The 17,680-nt window shown below is 56.6% G+C and overlaps 1 protein-coding gene across 1 annotated transcript in view; it reads right to left on the bottom strand.

Annotated features, from left to right (window-relative positions):
- C4H19orf38 (chromosome 4 C19orf38 homolog) overlaps positions 1–17,680 on the bottom strand; it is a 69,410-nt gene that overhangs the window by 37,398 nt on the left and 14,332 nt on the right. The window contains exon 3 of the mRNA XM_075343116.1: positions 6,066–6,368. Within this exon, the coding sequence (XP_075199231.1) occupies positions 6,066–6,368 (303 nt within the window). The remainder of the gene's footprint in view (positions 1–6,065; positions 6,369–17,680) is intronic.

The following is a 17,680-nucleotide window of genomic DNA, read 5'->3' as shown; positions in this document are numbered from 1 at the left end:
TCTGCTCCCGGGATGTACGGCATTGTGATCGGCATTACCGGTGCTGCAGCGGGGGCTGGGGCGACGGCGACTGGGATTACATCGGCCGGTGCTGCTGTGTCTTGAGCTACTACAGCCACCGGCTCTCCCTCGGTGTCGGAAATCTTCCTCCCCCTTAGTGGACCTTACCAGGCTCCGCTTTCTTTTTAAAATCTCTTCCGGGTAGCGCGGGGTTAACGACCCTCCGCTCTGATGGCGCGCTCCCTTCGCGCTCTTTTTCGGGCACGCCCCCCTTCTTCCTGCGCTCAGCGAGGCTAATGGCGGCGGCAGTTTTCAAACAGTAACAGTCTTTTAAGCACAGTTTCTGCAGGTGCACAGTACCCGGTGGGACCGGGCACGAAATCCTGTTCGTGACGCCAAAATTGACTCACCCACCCCAGGGCTATGGGACACCCGGTGCCGGGCCGGACTAGTCCGGGGGTCGTCAGTGGTGGCGGGGCCCGGCTCCGTGGCCCTGGTGGGTGTCAGTTAAATATGGCTGGTGAATAAAGTTTATGGTTGTCGTGAAGCCACCTGTGGTTTGCGGCTATTAAGCCGCCGCTGCTGTGTGAGGCCTCCGGGGTGATGATATGGCAGCAATGGTGGTACTGCTCCCCACAGGTGGAGCGGTGCCCCGGGGACACTGTTGGTGCTCGTGAGAGTCTTTGGTGTTGTGTGGATAACACAGTGCAGGGCCGACAGGCATGAAAGTGTGTCGCCCTGGGCAAGCCAGGGGTCACAGGTCACAACACCACCACACCCCACACTCCAGGTAGGCACATCACAGCTAACCAGAAATCCTTGTTGCCTTCCTCCAGAGGCTGATGATTCACACCAGGGGGTGGGCCAGGCGGTTGGCTCCGCCCACCAAGGAGATCACAGCTCTGGAGGCAGGAAGTACCAGGCAGAGTAGCCCGGGGAGGGCAAGAGTGAACAGGAGAAAGCTCAGGGAGGAGCAGGAGTAAACAACAAAGAAGTGAAAGAAAAGGAGTAAAGGAGGAGAGCAAGAAGTGGTGACAGAGCAGAGAGTGTGCCAAGCCTGAGAGCCCAGCTTTGTGTAGGGCCAGAACAGCAAGGTCAGCGACGGCGGTGACTGTTTGGAGGGGGACCGTTTGGAAGTTCCTGGAAGGACCCCGTTGGCTGTGTGCCCGGTGGTCTGGAGCAGTGTTCCGAAGGACAGTCAGCACCAGGGCAGGGGCCTCTCGGACCCCGGCAAGGCTAGGAGTCGCCAAATTTGCCGAATCCGTCAGTGAAGGGGACGTAGATCCCCCAGCAACCAAGTCCCGATTGAAGGCAACAGCCCAACCTGGAGCAGAGAGACGCCGCCACCGCCAGGGCACCAGTTTCTCAGGGCCAGCGCCTGCGAGCAAAGTGTAGAGCTCCTCCGGCCCAGATTGCAGTCGGGGAGCGGGTAACCGGAGGGAATCCACCGCTACCATCAGTCAAACATAGGTGCAAGGAAGAGGGACATCACCGTCACCTACCGGGAGTGCAGGTGCAGCCGTCTGTGGGACCGTCCTACCAGCCGTTTAGTTTACCGTACAAACTGTGTCCGTGTCTCAGGCTGAGTGAGTACCACAGTGCCGCAAGGCACAGCGCTGCCCCCGCGTCCCTGCGCCCACCAGGCCCCGCACCTCACAACCCATCACCGGGCCCCGGGATCACCAACCCCTACCCACGGAGGGGCAACACAACACCTGGCTGCTCCCCATCACCATCCCCGGGATCCCCATCCAGAGCAGCGGTGGTGCAATCACCACAACCGTGGGTGGCGTCACGAACTATAACAATCCCCTCACCCAACCAAACCCCTTTCACTCACGGGCGAGGAGTGCCGCTCGAGAAAACCCCGGGATCCGGCCCATCGCTCGAGCCACCACTGAGCAGCTGCCGGACCCGAGCAGAAGGGGTGAGCGCGGTGTGCCGACACCCTCCTCCCCGCCCGCGACAACTTGGCGTCACGAACAGGATCTTACCGCTCTGCCGTCTGGTAGAGGTGCGCCTTGTTACCGCCGGAGGTATCCGGCAGAAAAATTTCAGAAGCCGCCATCTTTGGCGCGAAAAGTTCCCGCTCGAGCGTCTTCTCGAGCAGTAGAGGCGCGAAGGCCAAAACCCCGCCCCGAGAGAGGAGGGGCCGGAAAGAGCTAAGGGGGACGCGATGGCGGCTGGCCGCATGTAGCTGCGGCTGTAAAAGCAGGGACGCCAGGACTCTGCAAACATACCGTTCCTGGAAGCAAAAAGAGAAGCCATCATGTGGATGCCGTCCCGCGACACCGTAGCCCCCGCGCCTGGAACCGCGGCATGGGTGGAGATCCGAACCACGCAGCTCTACCAAAGGCTGCAGGTCAGGATGCAGCTCCTCATGGAGGAGTGGGAGGCCGACATGGCGGACGTTGTAGCCACCGTGCGGAGACGCGAGGAGGAAGCGGAGAAAGGGAGGGTGAGTGACCCACGTCCCGATGCCCTTGAAGGGCCGGTCATCGCGGCTGTGGGGCCCGGTCCAAGCCCTCTCCCCCCGTTGCCTCCCTCGCCACCCGTCCCGGGGGCCGTGACCCCGCCACTAGGCCTGCTACCACCGCAACCGGTAGCAGTACCCAGCGTCCCCGCCCAAGCGGGCCGACCTGTAACCGGAGCCCGCGGCACACCGGAGGTGTTACCGTGGAAGACGCCGAAAGTAGAACCGGAGGCATCCCGTGAAAAACTCCCCGAGCCGGAGCCGATGACCCGTTCCGAGCCGAAGGCCCGGCAGCGGAAAGCCCCTATGCCCATCCCCCACACCTCGGCTGAGGTAGCGCCGGGTTGTTGCTGCAAGGCAGCGCCCAAGGCCAAGACACCGCGGGACATGCCACCCGTAGTCCTGACAGTGGGTAATGTCCAGGATGTCCCGCGGGGCCCGACCCGTGCGCCGGCGCTGGCAGCAGCGCCGTACTGGGATAGGGAGCCGGTACCGCTGGGCCTGGAGATCGCCGAGAGGGAGCGGAAGAAGGCCGAACTGGTGGCCAGAGCGATCCGGGAGAAGGAGCACCTCCGGCAGGCAACCTCCCGTGCCCGAGGACCGTTGTACGTGGGGCAGGTGAGGCGGTTTGATGTCCGCCGGGGCTATGGGTTCATCTACGAGCCGGGCCTGGAGGCCGAAGTTTTTGTAGCCCGGCGGGATGTGAATGCCCACCTGCCCGAGGAGCATCCTGGCCGTAATCTGATGCCGGGTGATATCGTCCAGTACACTTGGTTCTTTGGGGAGCGAGGGTGGTTCGCGCTGGACGCTATATTGAAGGGCAGCCCAGAGGCCCCAGCAAGCGCCGCGCCCCCTCCCTTGGAAGGAGCACTGGAGCCTGGAAGTCCGGAGTAGGGCAGCGGATGCCCGTAGCACCGTCCCCGTGGGGACCACCTGTTTGCTGTTGTTTGTTTGAAAAGTTTTGAAAGTTTTGCCAATGAAGAAAATAATTACCGAGTTTTCACCTGATCTTGTGTGATTTGCAACCGGCTGGAGCCGGCACCGTTGTCCCCGTGGGGACCGTTTAAAATGCATGGGAACTATCCATGGACAAGCCCGTGAACTTGCAGGGCAACCACAGACGTTAGTGGCTTGTAAATATGTTGGTTACCGTTACCGTTTTCCGCAATGCCGCCTCCGGAGAGGCAGGTTGGAGGGAGGGCCCTGAGCAGAGCAGGCCAGGGCCCAGCCGCCAAAGGAACCGGTGGCTACCCTCTGGAGGGAAGGACAGATCCCGCTCGGGTACCGTGTGCTGGACTGTGGGTCAAGGGGTGCTGCCTGGGTTTTAGGGGCAGCATCAGGGCCAGGTTACTTGGGTGGGAGAGAGCGGAAACCGTAACCGTAAACCGTTGCAACGTTAAAAGTAAATGTGCCTCCCGTTTTGGGAAGAAGTTATTAAAAATGTTATTTATGTTTGTTTAACCTTGTTACCCCCTTTTTCAGAAAAATAAAATCGGTGTAGGACGGCAGCCCGAGGACGGTCTGCATTTTGCTAAGGGGGAATGTGTCGCCCTGGGCAAGCCAGGGGTCACAGGTCACAACACCACCACACCCCACACTCCAGGTAGGCACATCACAGCTAACCAGAAATCCTTGTTGCCTTCCTCCAGAGGCTGATGATTCACACCAGGGGGTGGGCCAGGCGGTTGGCTCCGCCCACCAAGGAGATCACAGCTCTGGAGGCAGGAAGTACCAGGCAGAGTAGCCCGGGGAGGGCAAGAGTGAACAGGAGAAAGCTCAGGGAGGAGCAGGAGTAAACAACAAAGAAGTGAAAGAAAAGGAGTAAAGGAGGAGAGCAAGAAGTGGTGACAGAGCAGAGAGTGTGCCAAGCCTGAGAGCCCAGCTTTGTGTAGGGCCAGAACAGCAAGGTCAGCGACGGCGGTGACTGTTTGGAGGGGGACCGTTTGGAAGTTCCTGGAAGGACCCCGTTGGCTGTGTGCCCGGTGGTCTGGAGCAGTGTTCCGAAGGACAGTCAGCACCAGGGCAGGGACCTCTCGGACCCCAGCAAGGCTAGGAGTCGCCAAATTTGCCGAATCCGTCAGTGAAGGGGACGTAGATCCCCCAGCAACCAAGTCCCGATTGAAGGCAACAGCCCAACCTGGAGCAGAGAGACGCCGCCACCGCCAGGGCACCAGTTTCTCAGGGCCAGCGCCTGCGGGCAAAGTGTAGAGCTCCTCCGGCCCAGATTGCAGTCGGGGAGCGGGTAACCGGAGGGAATCCACCGCTACCATCAGTCAAACATAGGTGCAAGGAAGAGGGACATCACCGTCACCTACCGGGAGTGCAGGTGCAGCCGTCTGTGGGACCGTCCTACCAGCCGTTTGGTTTACCGTACAAACTGTGTCCGTGTCTCAGGCTGAGTGAGTACCACAGTGCCGCAAGGCACAGCGCTGCCCCCGCGTCCCTGCGCCCACCAGGCCCCGCACCTCACAACCCATCACCGGGCCCCGGGATCACCAACCCCTACCCACGGAGGGGCAACACAACACCTGGCTGCTCCCCATCACCATCCCCGGGATCCCCATCCAGAGCAGCGGTGGTGCAATCACCACAACCGTGGGTGGCGTCACGAACTATAACAATCCCCTCACCCAACCAAACCCCTTTCACTCACGGGCGAGGAGTGCCGCTCGAGAAAACCCCGGGATCCGGCCCACCGCTCGAGCCACCACTGAGCAGCTGCCGGACCCGAGCAGAAGGGGTAAGCGCGGTGTGCCGACACCCTCCTCCCCGCCCGCGACAAAAGAAACAGGCACAAACAACAGTCTCTTTACCTTCTCCTCTTTTACTTCACAAACGGTTAGTCCAGGGAGACCGTTACAGGTGGTAGAGGGCTCCGGCCGGCCTGGAAGTAACTGAGATGTCGTTTTGGCCAGATGAGTATGAGGCCTACTCCTGTTCTTTCCTTACTGTGATAGGACCCTGCTCTCTGAATTTAGCAATGGCCCTCTTGTTGCTGGGACCGATGGTACATCCCTTTCCCTCTGTGGTAGGCTGCGCAGGCTCTCTCTGGTGCTTCTCTGCTGGAGTCCACACCGGGCCCTGATGATGCAGCTGTACCTTCGGGTTGTTTATGGGCCAGGTGCTTGCAGCTCTCATGCCCTTCGGATTCGGCTACCAGGGAGTATTTTAGGCCCTGGTGGCCACAGACTCCGATGTCCGAGTCTCTTCTGCGCCTCTCTGCTCCCCCTGCTTCACTGGGCCAAGCTGCTCCAGCTCTAGGCCCCAGTTCCACAGGACAGCACTACTCTGCGTCTGCTTGCTATCACTTCTCTCTACAGACTGAACACTAACCCCTCCCTCAGGTCAGACTTAAGGAATGCTCCCTGGAATTCCAGGTTCAGAGCTCCCCCTGCTGGCCTGAGGGGGGAACTGCGTTGGATGTTAAACTTACTGGTCAATAGACCTCCCAATTACCTCCAGGCTCAGCATTAACCCTTTGGAGGGGCAATGCTGTTGTGGCGACCAGGTCCTGGGGCGCCACATATATTCTTGTACATAGGGGGCAGTATTATAGTAGTTATATTTTTGTACATAATAGCAGAATACTTACCTTTAAACGTCACGTACAGAATATTGCTGGCTTCAGATAATTGGAGCTCATTTCCTACATAGGATTTGTAGTTACAGACATATTGCATAGTCTTCATGGTGTAGGAGCTTGTGATAGTGAACTTCACAGCGTTCTTCGTCTCAGGAGCTTCTTTTTTCTCCAGACACTGCCCAGTATTGTTTAAGAACAAGTAAAAGGTGCCTTCCGGATAATTTGTTGGTGCTGTGCATTGTAGTTCTAGTTTGTCCCCCATGTAGATGGTCCCTGATGTCATCAAGGACAGCTGTGGAGGAGGTAGATTTCCTGTGGGATATGCAGAGAAAAATGATTGGATGTCAGTTGACATTTGACTTTTTTATTTACATAGAGAATTAAATTACATAAAAAGTAGTCACAGTACAGGGATAATATACAGAAGAATAACGAGATTCCTATGCTGTCCCTAACACTAAGGGACTCTAAGCTATCCTCAACCTCAGGGTTACTCCTGATGGTGGAGATGCCTGACTCCCGTGCCTGGCTATGCTCCTGACCAGACCTAATCTGATTCCTACCAAGGAAGGGAGGGGCAGAAGTGAGAAGGAAACACAGATAAAGACAGACCAAGGAAAACCAAAATTCTAACACACTGCACACACACAGGAATAGACAATGAGAAGCTCAGCAGAAAAGCAAGAGCAGGAAGGTAGCAACAAAAGGCAACAAGCTATGGAGTATAATACAGGAGGTAACTCAGGATTAGTACAGGATAAGTAATGAAATGTATGTACACAGTGACTGCACCAGCAGAACAGTGAGTGCAGCTCTGGAGTATAATACAGGATGTAACTCAGGATCAGTAATGTAATGTATGTACACAGTGACTGCATCAGCAGAATAGTGAGTGCAGCTCTGGAGTATAAAAATGCAGGATGGAACTCAGGATCAGCACAGGATAAGTAATGTATGTACAGTGACTGCATCAGCAGAATTGTGAGTGCACCTCTGGAGTATAATGCAGAATGTAACTCAGGATCAGCACAGGATAAGTAATGTATGTACAGTGACTGCATCAGCAGAATAGTGAGTGCACCTCTGGAGTATAATGCAGGATGTAACTCAGGATCAGCACAGGATAAGTAATGTATGTACACAGTGATTGCACCAGACCAGCTAATATAAACTATAGCTGGCATACAAGGAAGGATCTAGCTAGCATATATAGGAGGGGAGCACACAACATGCGATCAAAGGAGACTAACAAACAGGCTAAGAGAGATTACCTCTTACTAGCCTGCCTATGAACTACCACTCTGAAGGTCGACGCCAAAGTCTGCTTGTGTTGATCACCAGAGAAGTTATCAGACGGAGTGTCAGAATCAGTAGTCTGAACAGATCCCTCCGCCGCCATGTCTCTAGGCAAAGTTTGTAAAAATCTACATGTGACATAATGTCTGTACATAGTGCACCCAAAAGCAGAATAGTGAGCACAGCTCTGGAGTATAATAAAAGGAGGATAATTATGTGGCGCCCTGGACTAGCCAGGTAGCCACAGACAAAACAACACACACACCCCCACCCCCAGACAGTTACATTAGTCAGACAAAAACCCTTGTTGCCTCCCTCCAGGGTCTGATGTCCACACCAGGTGGGGCGGAGCCAGGCAGTTGGCCCCGCCCACCGAGAAGTTCACAGGCCTGGAGGCGGGAAAAGCAGTCAGTTAGAGTTTGGAGGAGTTTAGTTCAGGAGGTGAAAGTGAGAGGTCACGTACTGCGAGTGTCTGGGTAGGAGCCCAGGCACTGAGAGCCAGGTTGGCAGACGGTGGTAGCCGTCTGCAGGAGTTGGTGGAACTCCGCAGAGCCGTAAGGACTGGGGCTGGGCGGTGGCCCACCGGTACCGGACCGGGGAACGGAGTGAAGCTAAGCACACACAGGCAGGGTCATCAGACCCCGACCAGGCTTGGAGCCGGGTTCCCTAACAACCAAGTCCCGATTGAAGGCAACCGCTTACACCGTGAGGATATACAGCCACCGCCACCGGCTAGAAATCCGAGGGCCAGCGCCTGCGGGCAGAACGGGCTCCTCCGGTATCTATACGCCGGGGAGCGGACTACCGTTGGGAAGCCATTGGAGTCAACACAGTACACAAAGGTGCAGGGAGAGACAGCCACCATCACCTATCCGGGGAGAGAGACACTGCAGCCGGCTGCGGGACCCGTCCAACCAGTCGTTTGGTTTACCAGAGACTTTGTGCATCTTTTGCTGAGTGAGTACACCCGTGCCATCCGGCACCGCGCCGCGCTGTCCCTGCAACCCTGCACCTCACCGACCCTGCCTCCCCGTCACACCACCGGGCCCCGGGACCACCAACCCCTACCCACGGAGGAGGAAAACAACATCCCAGCTGCTCCCTACCATCGCTCCCGGGATCCCCGTCACCAGCAGCGGTGGTGCCCATCTTCACCACAACCCGTGGGTGGCGTCACGGACTAAATCCCCAAAACAAACCACCCCCGGCGAGGAGCGCCGCTCGAGTCCCCGGATCCGGCCCACCGCTCGAGCCACCGAGCCGCAGCCGCAGCGCCGGACCCGAGCGTTAGCGAGCGCAGCGCCCCGCCGCCCGCGACAACTTGGCGTCACGAACAGGATAGAACCGATCTACCTACCGTTAGAAGTGCGCCTTGCAATCCCCGCCGGCGGTGTCCGGCCGAAAAATTTGAAGCACCGCCATCTTTGGCGCGAAGATTTCCCGTTCGAGCGTCTTCCCCAAGCAGGGAAGGCTCGAAAAGCGAAGCCCCGCCCCCAAAGCGGAAGTGCTAGAAAGAACCAAGGGGGGGCGGGTGAAAGCCTGCCTAATGTAGCCGAGGGCATAAAGAAGAGGGGACGCCAGGACTCCGTACCAATATTGTTCCTGGAACCCGCGAGCAGCATGTCCACCCCGTCTGCACAAATTGAGGGCTTGGAGCCAGCGCCAGGAACAGCGGCGTGGATAAGAGCCCGAACGGTGGAGATCTGTCAGCGCCACCGGAACCAGATACGCCTCCTGATGGAGCAGTTGACCGCGGAGGTGGAGGAGTTAGCTGTGATCGCCAGGGTGAATGGGATGGAGGCCATGATGGAGGAGCTGGTGAGTGACCCACGCCCCTATGTCCCCGAGGGACCGGCCGCTACAGCTGAGGGGCCCGGTCTACCCCTGGCCCCCACACCGCCTCCTCCTCCAATGCCCGTGTGCCCCACCACTGCTGGTCCAACTGGTTTGTGGCCCCTTGCAGCGACAGCAGAACCTGAAGTGCCGCTGCAAGAAGACCTAGAGACCGCGGCAGCTGGCGGCAATCCGCCTGGCGCGGAAACGGATGGTAGCGATTCCGGGCCCGATACAGAACCGGTCTCGGAGTCCGATGAGGCGGGTGAGAGTCTTCCCAACGGCGGTGCACCAGTAGCTTTCTATGTCCCGCGCGGCGGTGGGAACGGATACCGGGTGGCCCTCTCCCACCAGGCCTGCCACCGTATGTTCGCAATATTGGAGGCGGAGGGCGAGGCCACCTCAGAGATAGAAGTGGAATAGGCAGCAGTCCACCGTTGCACCTTGTTGTCCCCCGTTGGGACCCTCAGCACAATGAATCAATCCGAATCAACCGAGTTTTCATCTAATTACCTACTGTGATTACCCCGGCCGTTGCCGACAAGTTGTCCCCGGAGGGACCCTATGTGTTTACCACCCACATGAGAAACTGCTCATAGACATGGCCGAGAACTGGCAGGCCACCCACGAACTTGTGGGTTTGTAAATAATGTTGTTGGATGGATACCGTTGCCGCCTCCGGAGAGGCAGATTGAAGGAAGGGCCCGCAGCAGAGCAGGCTGGGGCCCGGCCACCACCAGGACCGGTGGCCATCCTCCGGGGGTCAGGGGTCCCCCTGGACGTGGGGTCCCCTGAATTGACAGTCGGGTGCGAGTTACCGTACCCGTTCCCGCTCGGGCAGCCTGAACCTGGACTGGGGTAAAGGGGTGCTGCCCACTTCTTAGGGGCAGCATCAGGGCTAGGTTGCTTAGGTGGGAGAGCGGAAGACATCCGTCCGTCCGTTATTAAAAATGTATATGTGTTGTAACGTTTAAGAGGACCTAAAATATGCTTATGTCTCATGTTTTACCGTTTTTCCCATGTTATTTATCTTTTTCAGTTTGAAAAAATAAAACCGGTGATGGACGGGCACCCCGCGGACAGTCTGCATTTTACCAAAGGGGAATGTGGCGCCCTGGACTAGCCAGGTAGCCACAGACAAAACAACACACACACCCCTCACCCCCAGACAGTTACATTAGTCAGACAAAAACCCTTGTTGCCTCCCTCCAGGGTCTGATGTCCACACCAGGTGGGGCGGAGCCAGGCAGTTGGCCCCGCCCACCGAGGAGTTCACAGGCCTGGAGGCGGGAAAAGCAGTCAGTTAGAGTTTGGAGGAGTTTAGTTCAGGAGGTGAAAGTGAGAGGTCACGTACTGCGAGTGTCTGGGTTGGAGCCCAGGCACTGAGAGCAAGGTTGGCAGACGGTGGTGGCCGTCTGCAGGAGTTGGTGGAACTCCGCAGAGCCATAAGGACCGGGGCTGGGCGGTGGCCCACCGGTACCGGACCGGGGAACGGAGTGAAGCTAAGCACACAGGCAGGGCCATCGGACCCCGACCAGGCTTGGAGCCGCCGTCAATAGTCAAATCCGAATGTGACAGGAACCCCCGGGGTTCCCTAACAACCAAGTCCCGATTGAAGGCAACCGCTCACACCATGAGGATATACAGCCACCGCCACCGGCTAGAAATCCGAGGGCCAGTGCCTGCGGGCAGAACGGGCTCCTCCGGTATCTATACACCGGGGAGCAGACTACCGTTGGGAAGCCATTGAAGTCAACTCAGTACACAAAGGTGCAGGGAGAGACAGCCACCATCACCTGTCCGGGGAGAAACACTGCAGCCGGCTGCGGGACCCGTCCATCCAGCCGTTTGGTTTACTGGAGACTTTGTGCATCTTTTGCTGAGTGAGTACACCCGTGCCATCCGGCACCGCACCGCGCTGTCCCTGCAACCCTGCACCTCACCGACCCTGCCTCCCCGTCACACCACCGGGCCCCGGGACCACCAACCCCTACCCATGGAGGGGAAAAACAACATCCCAGCGGCTCCCTACCATCGCTCCCGGGATCCCCGTCACCAGCAGCGGTGGTGCCCATCTTCACCACAACCCGTGGGTGGCGTCACAGACTAAATCCCCAAACAAACCACCCCCTTTCACTCACGGGTGAGGAGCGCCGCTCGAGTCCCCGGATCCGGCCCACCACTCGAGCCACCTTCAGCAGCAGCAGCACCGGACCCGAGCGTTAGCGAGCGCAGCGCCCCGCCGCCCGCGACAACTATACTGCAGTTCTAATACTCCAGGCTGTGGAAGTCTGCACAATCTGGCTTCTAATACCACAGATTCTTTGTAGACCATTTTACCCAGCACTGATCCTCTCATCCGCCCCAAGTACCTGTTCAGTGAGCTCAGCCGAGGATGGACTGCTTGGGTCCAGCTTCCTAGTGAATGGCTCTTGTGATCTCTTAAATAGGGATGAGCGGACCCGTGGATGTTTGGATTCGCCAGGTTCGGACAGACTTTAGTTAAATGTTCGGACTTGACCCCCAACCCTAAACCTCATAGACGTCAATGGAGACCCAAACTTCAGTGCTGTAAAATGGCTGTAAATTGGTAATAATAAGGGCTAGGGGGATGCAAAGAGAAGCAAAATGGGGGCAATTGCCCTGCAAAAAAATGTGGATAGGGAATAGATAAAAAAATATGATGTTGGGTCCCGTCTATTTTTGATGACAAGCGCAGGGAAAGCAGTAGTTGTGGGTGCAGTCCTCAAATGTCTGCTTTACTCTGGCTGGTTATCAAAAATTGAGGGGATCTTATGCTGTTTTTTTAAACTATTTAAATAAATAATTTTAAAAGACTAAGTGACATCCCCACTGTTTTTATAACCAGCCAAGGTAAAGCAGACAGTTGGGGGTTGGTATCAGGGTGGAAAGGTCCATGGTTATTTGGCCGTTCCCAGCCTAAAAATAGCAGCCCACAGACGCCTCATTAGATGCACTAATTCTGGCGTTATGCCCTGGCTCTCCCAATTGCCCTGGTGTGGTGGCAATGGGGTTAGTATTTTTGGGGTTGATACCATCTGTGAATTAACAGCTGGCATCAAGCCCAGGGGTTAGTAATGGAGAGGTGTCTAATTACTAATCCAGCAAGAGAAAAGAACTTTTCTCATAATGATACTGCGTAGGTCATTGCCGGGCAGCGGCAGGCATGGAATTTATCACATAACATCACCGCTCATGAGAAATTCCGGCCTATCACTGACTGGCAGTGTCCTGTTTTCAAATTATAAAACAGTGTGGGATCCACTCTATTTTTGATAACCAGCCAAGGTAAAGCAGACAGCTGAGGGTTGCAGCCTGCAGTTGTCTTCTTTACCTGAACTGGTTATCAAAAATAGGCAGGAGGCCACATCATTTCTTTTTCCCATTATTGTTCACAGCAGTGTACAGGCAACACAAACTTTATTTAAAAGACAATGTTCAAGTCCAAGACCCGGACACCCGGTGTCCCATATGAAGCCCGAACTTTACTCTTAAACAATCTATTGATTCCCTTGAGAGCCCACCAACCTTCTATTGTCCTAACCAAATCCATGGCAGTGCCAGGACCAACAGATGTGTCACGCTCCCCGGGTCCTCACCCCCGTTCCCCGGCTCATCTGCCACGCTCTCCGCTCCCCAGTCACCGGATTCCGTCCGTCCCAGGGCTCCGGGCCCCCGATCCCGGCGCCCGACAGCTTCCCTGGACCTGGCCGGCTCCCCTGCGTCCTCCTCGCAGCCTCCTTCCCTGGCTTCTGGCACCCGGGCGGCGCGCATGCGCATTAGGGCGCGCGCGCGGTCACTGACCCTTTCTTAAAGGGCCAGCGTCCATTAACAGGAAATGAGGTTGCACAGGTACAGGGTATATAAGGGGTCATTGTCCAAGGGGGCGGGGCCTGATCTTCGTGTTCCCTGAGCTAGGAGTCAGGTCTCCTGGTGTTACTGTGCTCGTACTCACCTATCTCTCTTTGTAGAGCCGTGCCTGCTTCGCCATCCAGTCTGCCGTATCCTGAAACCCGAACGCTGTCCATCTGCCATCCTGACAGTCCGCACCACCTCGGATCCCTGCGGTGACCCGTCTTCTTGCTCCCAAGGTTCCGGACCCCGCCTGACATCATCTCGGCTTCCGAACCTGAGCTGCGTCACCCGGACTACCACCCGTAACTCCGTAGTCCCAGGGACTTCTCCGCTATACCTGTGTGCAAGGACTGCCCTGCTGTTTCTAGTGCTCCAGCTGCCGGACTCTTTGCTACCATCTAGGAGTTCGGTCCAGTGGATCCACCTCCTGGGCCTGCCCGTACACCTGGCCGTGACAGTAAGATCAGGCCATGGATCCCGCTGCAGCACTATTGGCCCTGCAAGAGGAACTCCAACGCCAGCGTGAAGTCCAGACCCGCATGCTGCAATTTATGACCTCCGTGGACACCCGCCTGTACACGTTACAAGCATCCATGACGCCTGCGGCACCCAGGTCCTCCAATGGACAATCCACGGCTCCCGCACCAGTGGCAGCCTCGTCGGGTGCTTCCCAACTCCGGTTGGCTTCACCACCTCGTTATTCTGGAGATCCCAAGACCTGCAGGGGCTTCATCAACCAATGTTCCCTTCATTTCACGCAGCTGCCACATCTATTCGCCTCCGACCAAGCCAAGGTCGCCTTTATAATGTCCCACCTAGAGGGCGAGGCACTGGAGTGGATGAACCCCTTGTGGGAGAAGGAGGACCCCGTGACCAAGAACCTTCGAGAGTTCCTGCAGGCCTTTCGCAGTACCTTTGACGAGCCGGGACGCGCCTCTGCGTCTGCTTCATCACTTCTCCGCCTACGTCAAGGAACACTGACGGTGGGCCAATACGCCATCCGTTTCCGCACTTTGGCTTCTGAACTCGGGTGGAATAATGAGGCCCTGACAGCCGCCTTCTGGGAGGGACTCTCGAGTCGCATCAAAGATGAGTTGGCGGGTCGTGACTTGCCCTCCACCCTAGATGCCCTGATTGCCCTGGCTACTCGAGTGGACATTCGTTTTCAGGAGCGCTCTAAAGAGCTGTCTCGTGAGAGACGACCGGTACGGCATTCCTCACCTCCCCAGAAGCCCTCCGCACCTCAGTCATCAACAGCTGGGATTCCCGTCCACGAGCCCATGCAGATTGACCGAGTACGACAGTCTGAACAGCGTCGAGCAGAGCGGCTCGCCAAGGGCCTCTGCTTTTACTGCGGAGAGGGCACACACCTGCTACGCGCCTGTCCAGAGAGGCCGGGAAACTCCAAAGCCTAGGGTTGGTAGGAGAGGCCACCCTAGGTGCTGGGACTCTCTCAGACCCGGTTATGTGGACTGTGCAAGTGTCCACGGGAGAGACACGGTTCACGGCTGAGGCATACCTCGATTCCGGGGCAGCAGGCAATTTCATTCAGCAGGCCACGGTGGACAAGTACCAGCTGCCTGTTACTCCACTTGACAAACCCCTCGTGATAGCCTCTGTGGATGGGAGACCCCTCTCTGATACCATCTCCTGGGTCACCAGACCGGTCGAACTACGTATCGGTGCCCTGCACACCGAGAACATCTCTCTCTACGTCCTTCCACACATGTCCCATCAAATCCTGCTGGGACTTCCCTGGTTGCGGACACACGAACCCTCAGTCAGCTGGGGTACTGGCGAAATCACCCGATGGGGTCCTTCTTGTCATGAGAAGTGTCTGAAGTCCATACCACACATCCGACGACCTCCGGTTCCAGAGAACCTACCGGAACTGCCCTCGGCCTATTGGTCCTTCGCAGACGTTTTCGACAAGAAGGAGTCTGAGGTACTTCCGCCACACCGTCCCTACGATTGTGCCATCGACCTGCTCCCAGGAACAACACCACCTCGAGGACGGATATATCCGTTGTCCCCAGCCGAAACCAGGGCCATGTCTACCTACATCACAGAGAGCCTGGCTAAGGGATTCATCCGGAGATCCTCCTCTCCTGCGGGAGCGGGCTTCTTCTTCGTTAAGAAGAAAGAGGGTGACCTACGCCCCTGCATCGACTACCGGGGTCTGAATCAGATCACCGTAAAGAACAAGTACCCTCTGCCGCTCATCCCCGAATTGTTCGACCGGCTCAGAGGAGCCCGTGTGTTCACCAAACTGGATCTTCGGGGTGCTTACAACCTAGTTCGTATCCGCTCTGGGGACGAATGGAAGACCGCGTTTAATACTCGCGATGGGCACTATGAATACTGCGTGATGCCCTTCGGCCTATGTAATGCACCAGCAGTCTTCCAAGAATTGGTGAACGACATCTTCCGGGACCTCCTCTACGTCTGTGTAGTAGTGTATCTGGATGACATCCTCATCTACTCTCCGGACCTCCAGACCCACAGAGAGAACGTCCAGCTGGTCCTACAACGACTGAGAGAGAATCGTCTATACGCCAAATATGAGAAGTGTGTCTTTGAGCAGTCTTCTCTCCCTTTCCTGGGATACATCATCTCGGGTACTGGACTGCAAATGGATCCTAAGAAGGTGTCCTCCATACTCAACTGGCCTCCTCCTTCTGGACTAAAGGCAATCCAACGGTTCCTGGGATTTGCCAACTACTACCGCCAGTTCATCCCTCACTTCTCTGCCCTGACTGCTCCTCTCTCCGCTTTGACCAAAAAGGAGGCTAATCCAAAGGACTGGTCACCTGCGGCCGACGCCGCGTTTTGCTCACTGAAGCGAGCATTTGCCTCCGCTCCTGTACTCCACCGTCCGGAGTTAAACCGCCAGTTCACCTTGGAGGTGGATGCCTCCTCCTCGGGAGCCGGAGCAGTGCTCATGCAAAAGTCCTCCTCCGGGAAGATGGTTACATGCGGTTTCTTCTCCAAGAGCTTCTCTGCACCTGAACGTAATTACACCATCGGTGACCGAGAACTATTGGCGGTCAAACTGGCTCTGGAGGAATGGCGCTACCTCCTGGAAGGAGCAGTGTACCCCGTGATTATCTACACGGACCACAAGAACCTGGAATACCTACGGTCCGCTCAGCGACTGAACCCACGGCAAGCCAGGTGGTCCTTATTCTTTGCCAGGTTCGACTTCCAGCTCCATTTCCGACCCGCAGACAAGAATGTACGTGCGGATGCCTTGTCTAGGTCTTTCATGCCCATGGAGCAGGAGGAAGAGACTACCCAGCCTATCATCCCTCCTAGCAAGATTATTCCGGTGGCCCCTGTCACCCTGGCCCAGATACCGCCCGGAAAGACCTATGTCTCTGAGACTGACAGGCAAAAGGTGTTACACTGGGGTCATGCCTCGAAAACAGCCGGTCATGCAGGCCAGAAGAGAACATGGGGTGCGATTGTACGCCATTATTGGTGGCCATCCCTTCGCACGGACGTCGCTGCTTTTGTCTCTGCCTGCTCCTCTTGTGCCAGGAACAAGACGCCCAAACACCTGCCCTATGGCCGTCTTCTGCCTCTGCCGATACCCACAATTCCGTGGCAACACATAGCGATGGATTTTATTACGGACTTGCCATTATCCTCTGGACACACAGTCATATGGGTCGTGGTGGACCGGTTCTCCAAAATGGCTCACTTCGTCCCTATGGCTGGACTGCCCTCTGCTCAGGAACTCGCGGAAGCCTATATACATCACATCTTCCGCTTGCATGGTTTCCCATCCCACATCGTGTCCGACCGAGGAACTCAGTTTACCTCCCGCTTCTGGAGGGCGCTCTGCAAACATCTGGGTGTGACTCTGGACTTTTCTTCTGCTTACCATCCTCAGTCTAATGGCCAAGTGGAGAGGGTCAATCAAATCTTGACCTCCTTCTTACGTCACTACGTCAACGCCCATCATGACGACTGGTCCACGCTTCTACCTTGGGCTGAATTCTCACATAACCACCACATCAGTGAGTCGTCCTCCAAATCTCCCTTCCATGTAGTTTACGGACTTCAACCCTCCGTCCCGTTGCCTATATCCCCTTCATCGGATGTTCCGGCTGCTGATACTGCAGTTCGTGACTTTGCTACCATTTGGGACTCTGTCACAGCGTCCCTTGGGCGCGCTTCCCAGCGGATGAAGAAACACGCTGACAAGAGACGTCTGGATCCTCCGTGTTTCTCTCCTGGTGACCTGGTCTGGCTTGCTTCCCAGTACATCCGATTGAAGATACCTTCCTACAAGCTGGGTCCTCGCTACATCGGGCCGTTTAAGGTCCTCAGCAAGATCAATGAGGTATCCTACAAGCTACAGCTCCCGGCCACGATGAGGATACCCAACTCCTTCCACGTCTCTCTGCTCAAGCCGGTTGTCCTTGGTCCCTTCTCCGCTGCTGCCAGTCCGGCCCCTCCTCCTATTGCCGATGATGACATCTATGCGGTAAGGGATATCGTGGCCATGAAGACCGTACGAGGTCGGCAGTTCTTCCTGGTGGACTGGGAAGGGTATGGTCCTGAGGATAGGTCTTGGGAGCCCAGGGAGAACGTGGGCACTCCTCTTATCCGTG

Source organism: Anomaloglossus baeobatrachus, chromosome 4 (genome assembly GCF_048569485.1).
Source record: "Anomaloglossus baeobatrachus isolate aAnoBae1 chromosome 4, aAnoBae1.hap1, whole genome shotgun sequence".
Classification (NCBI taxonomy): Eukaryota; Metazoa; Chordata; class Amphibia; order Anura; family Aromobatidae; genus Anomaloglossus; species Anomaloglossus baeobatrachus.
This window is presented reverse-complemented; position numbering and strand designations above follow the sequence as displayed.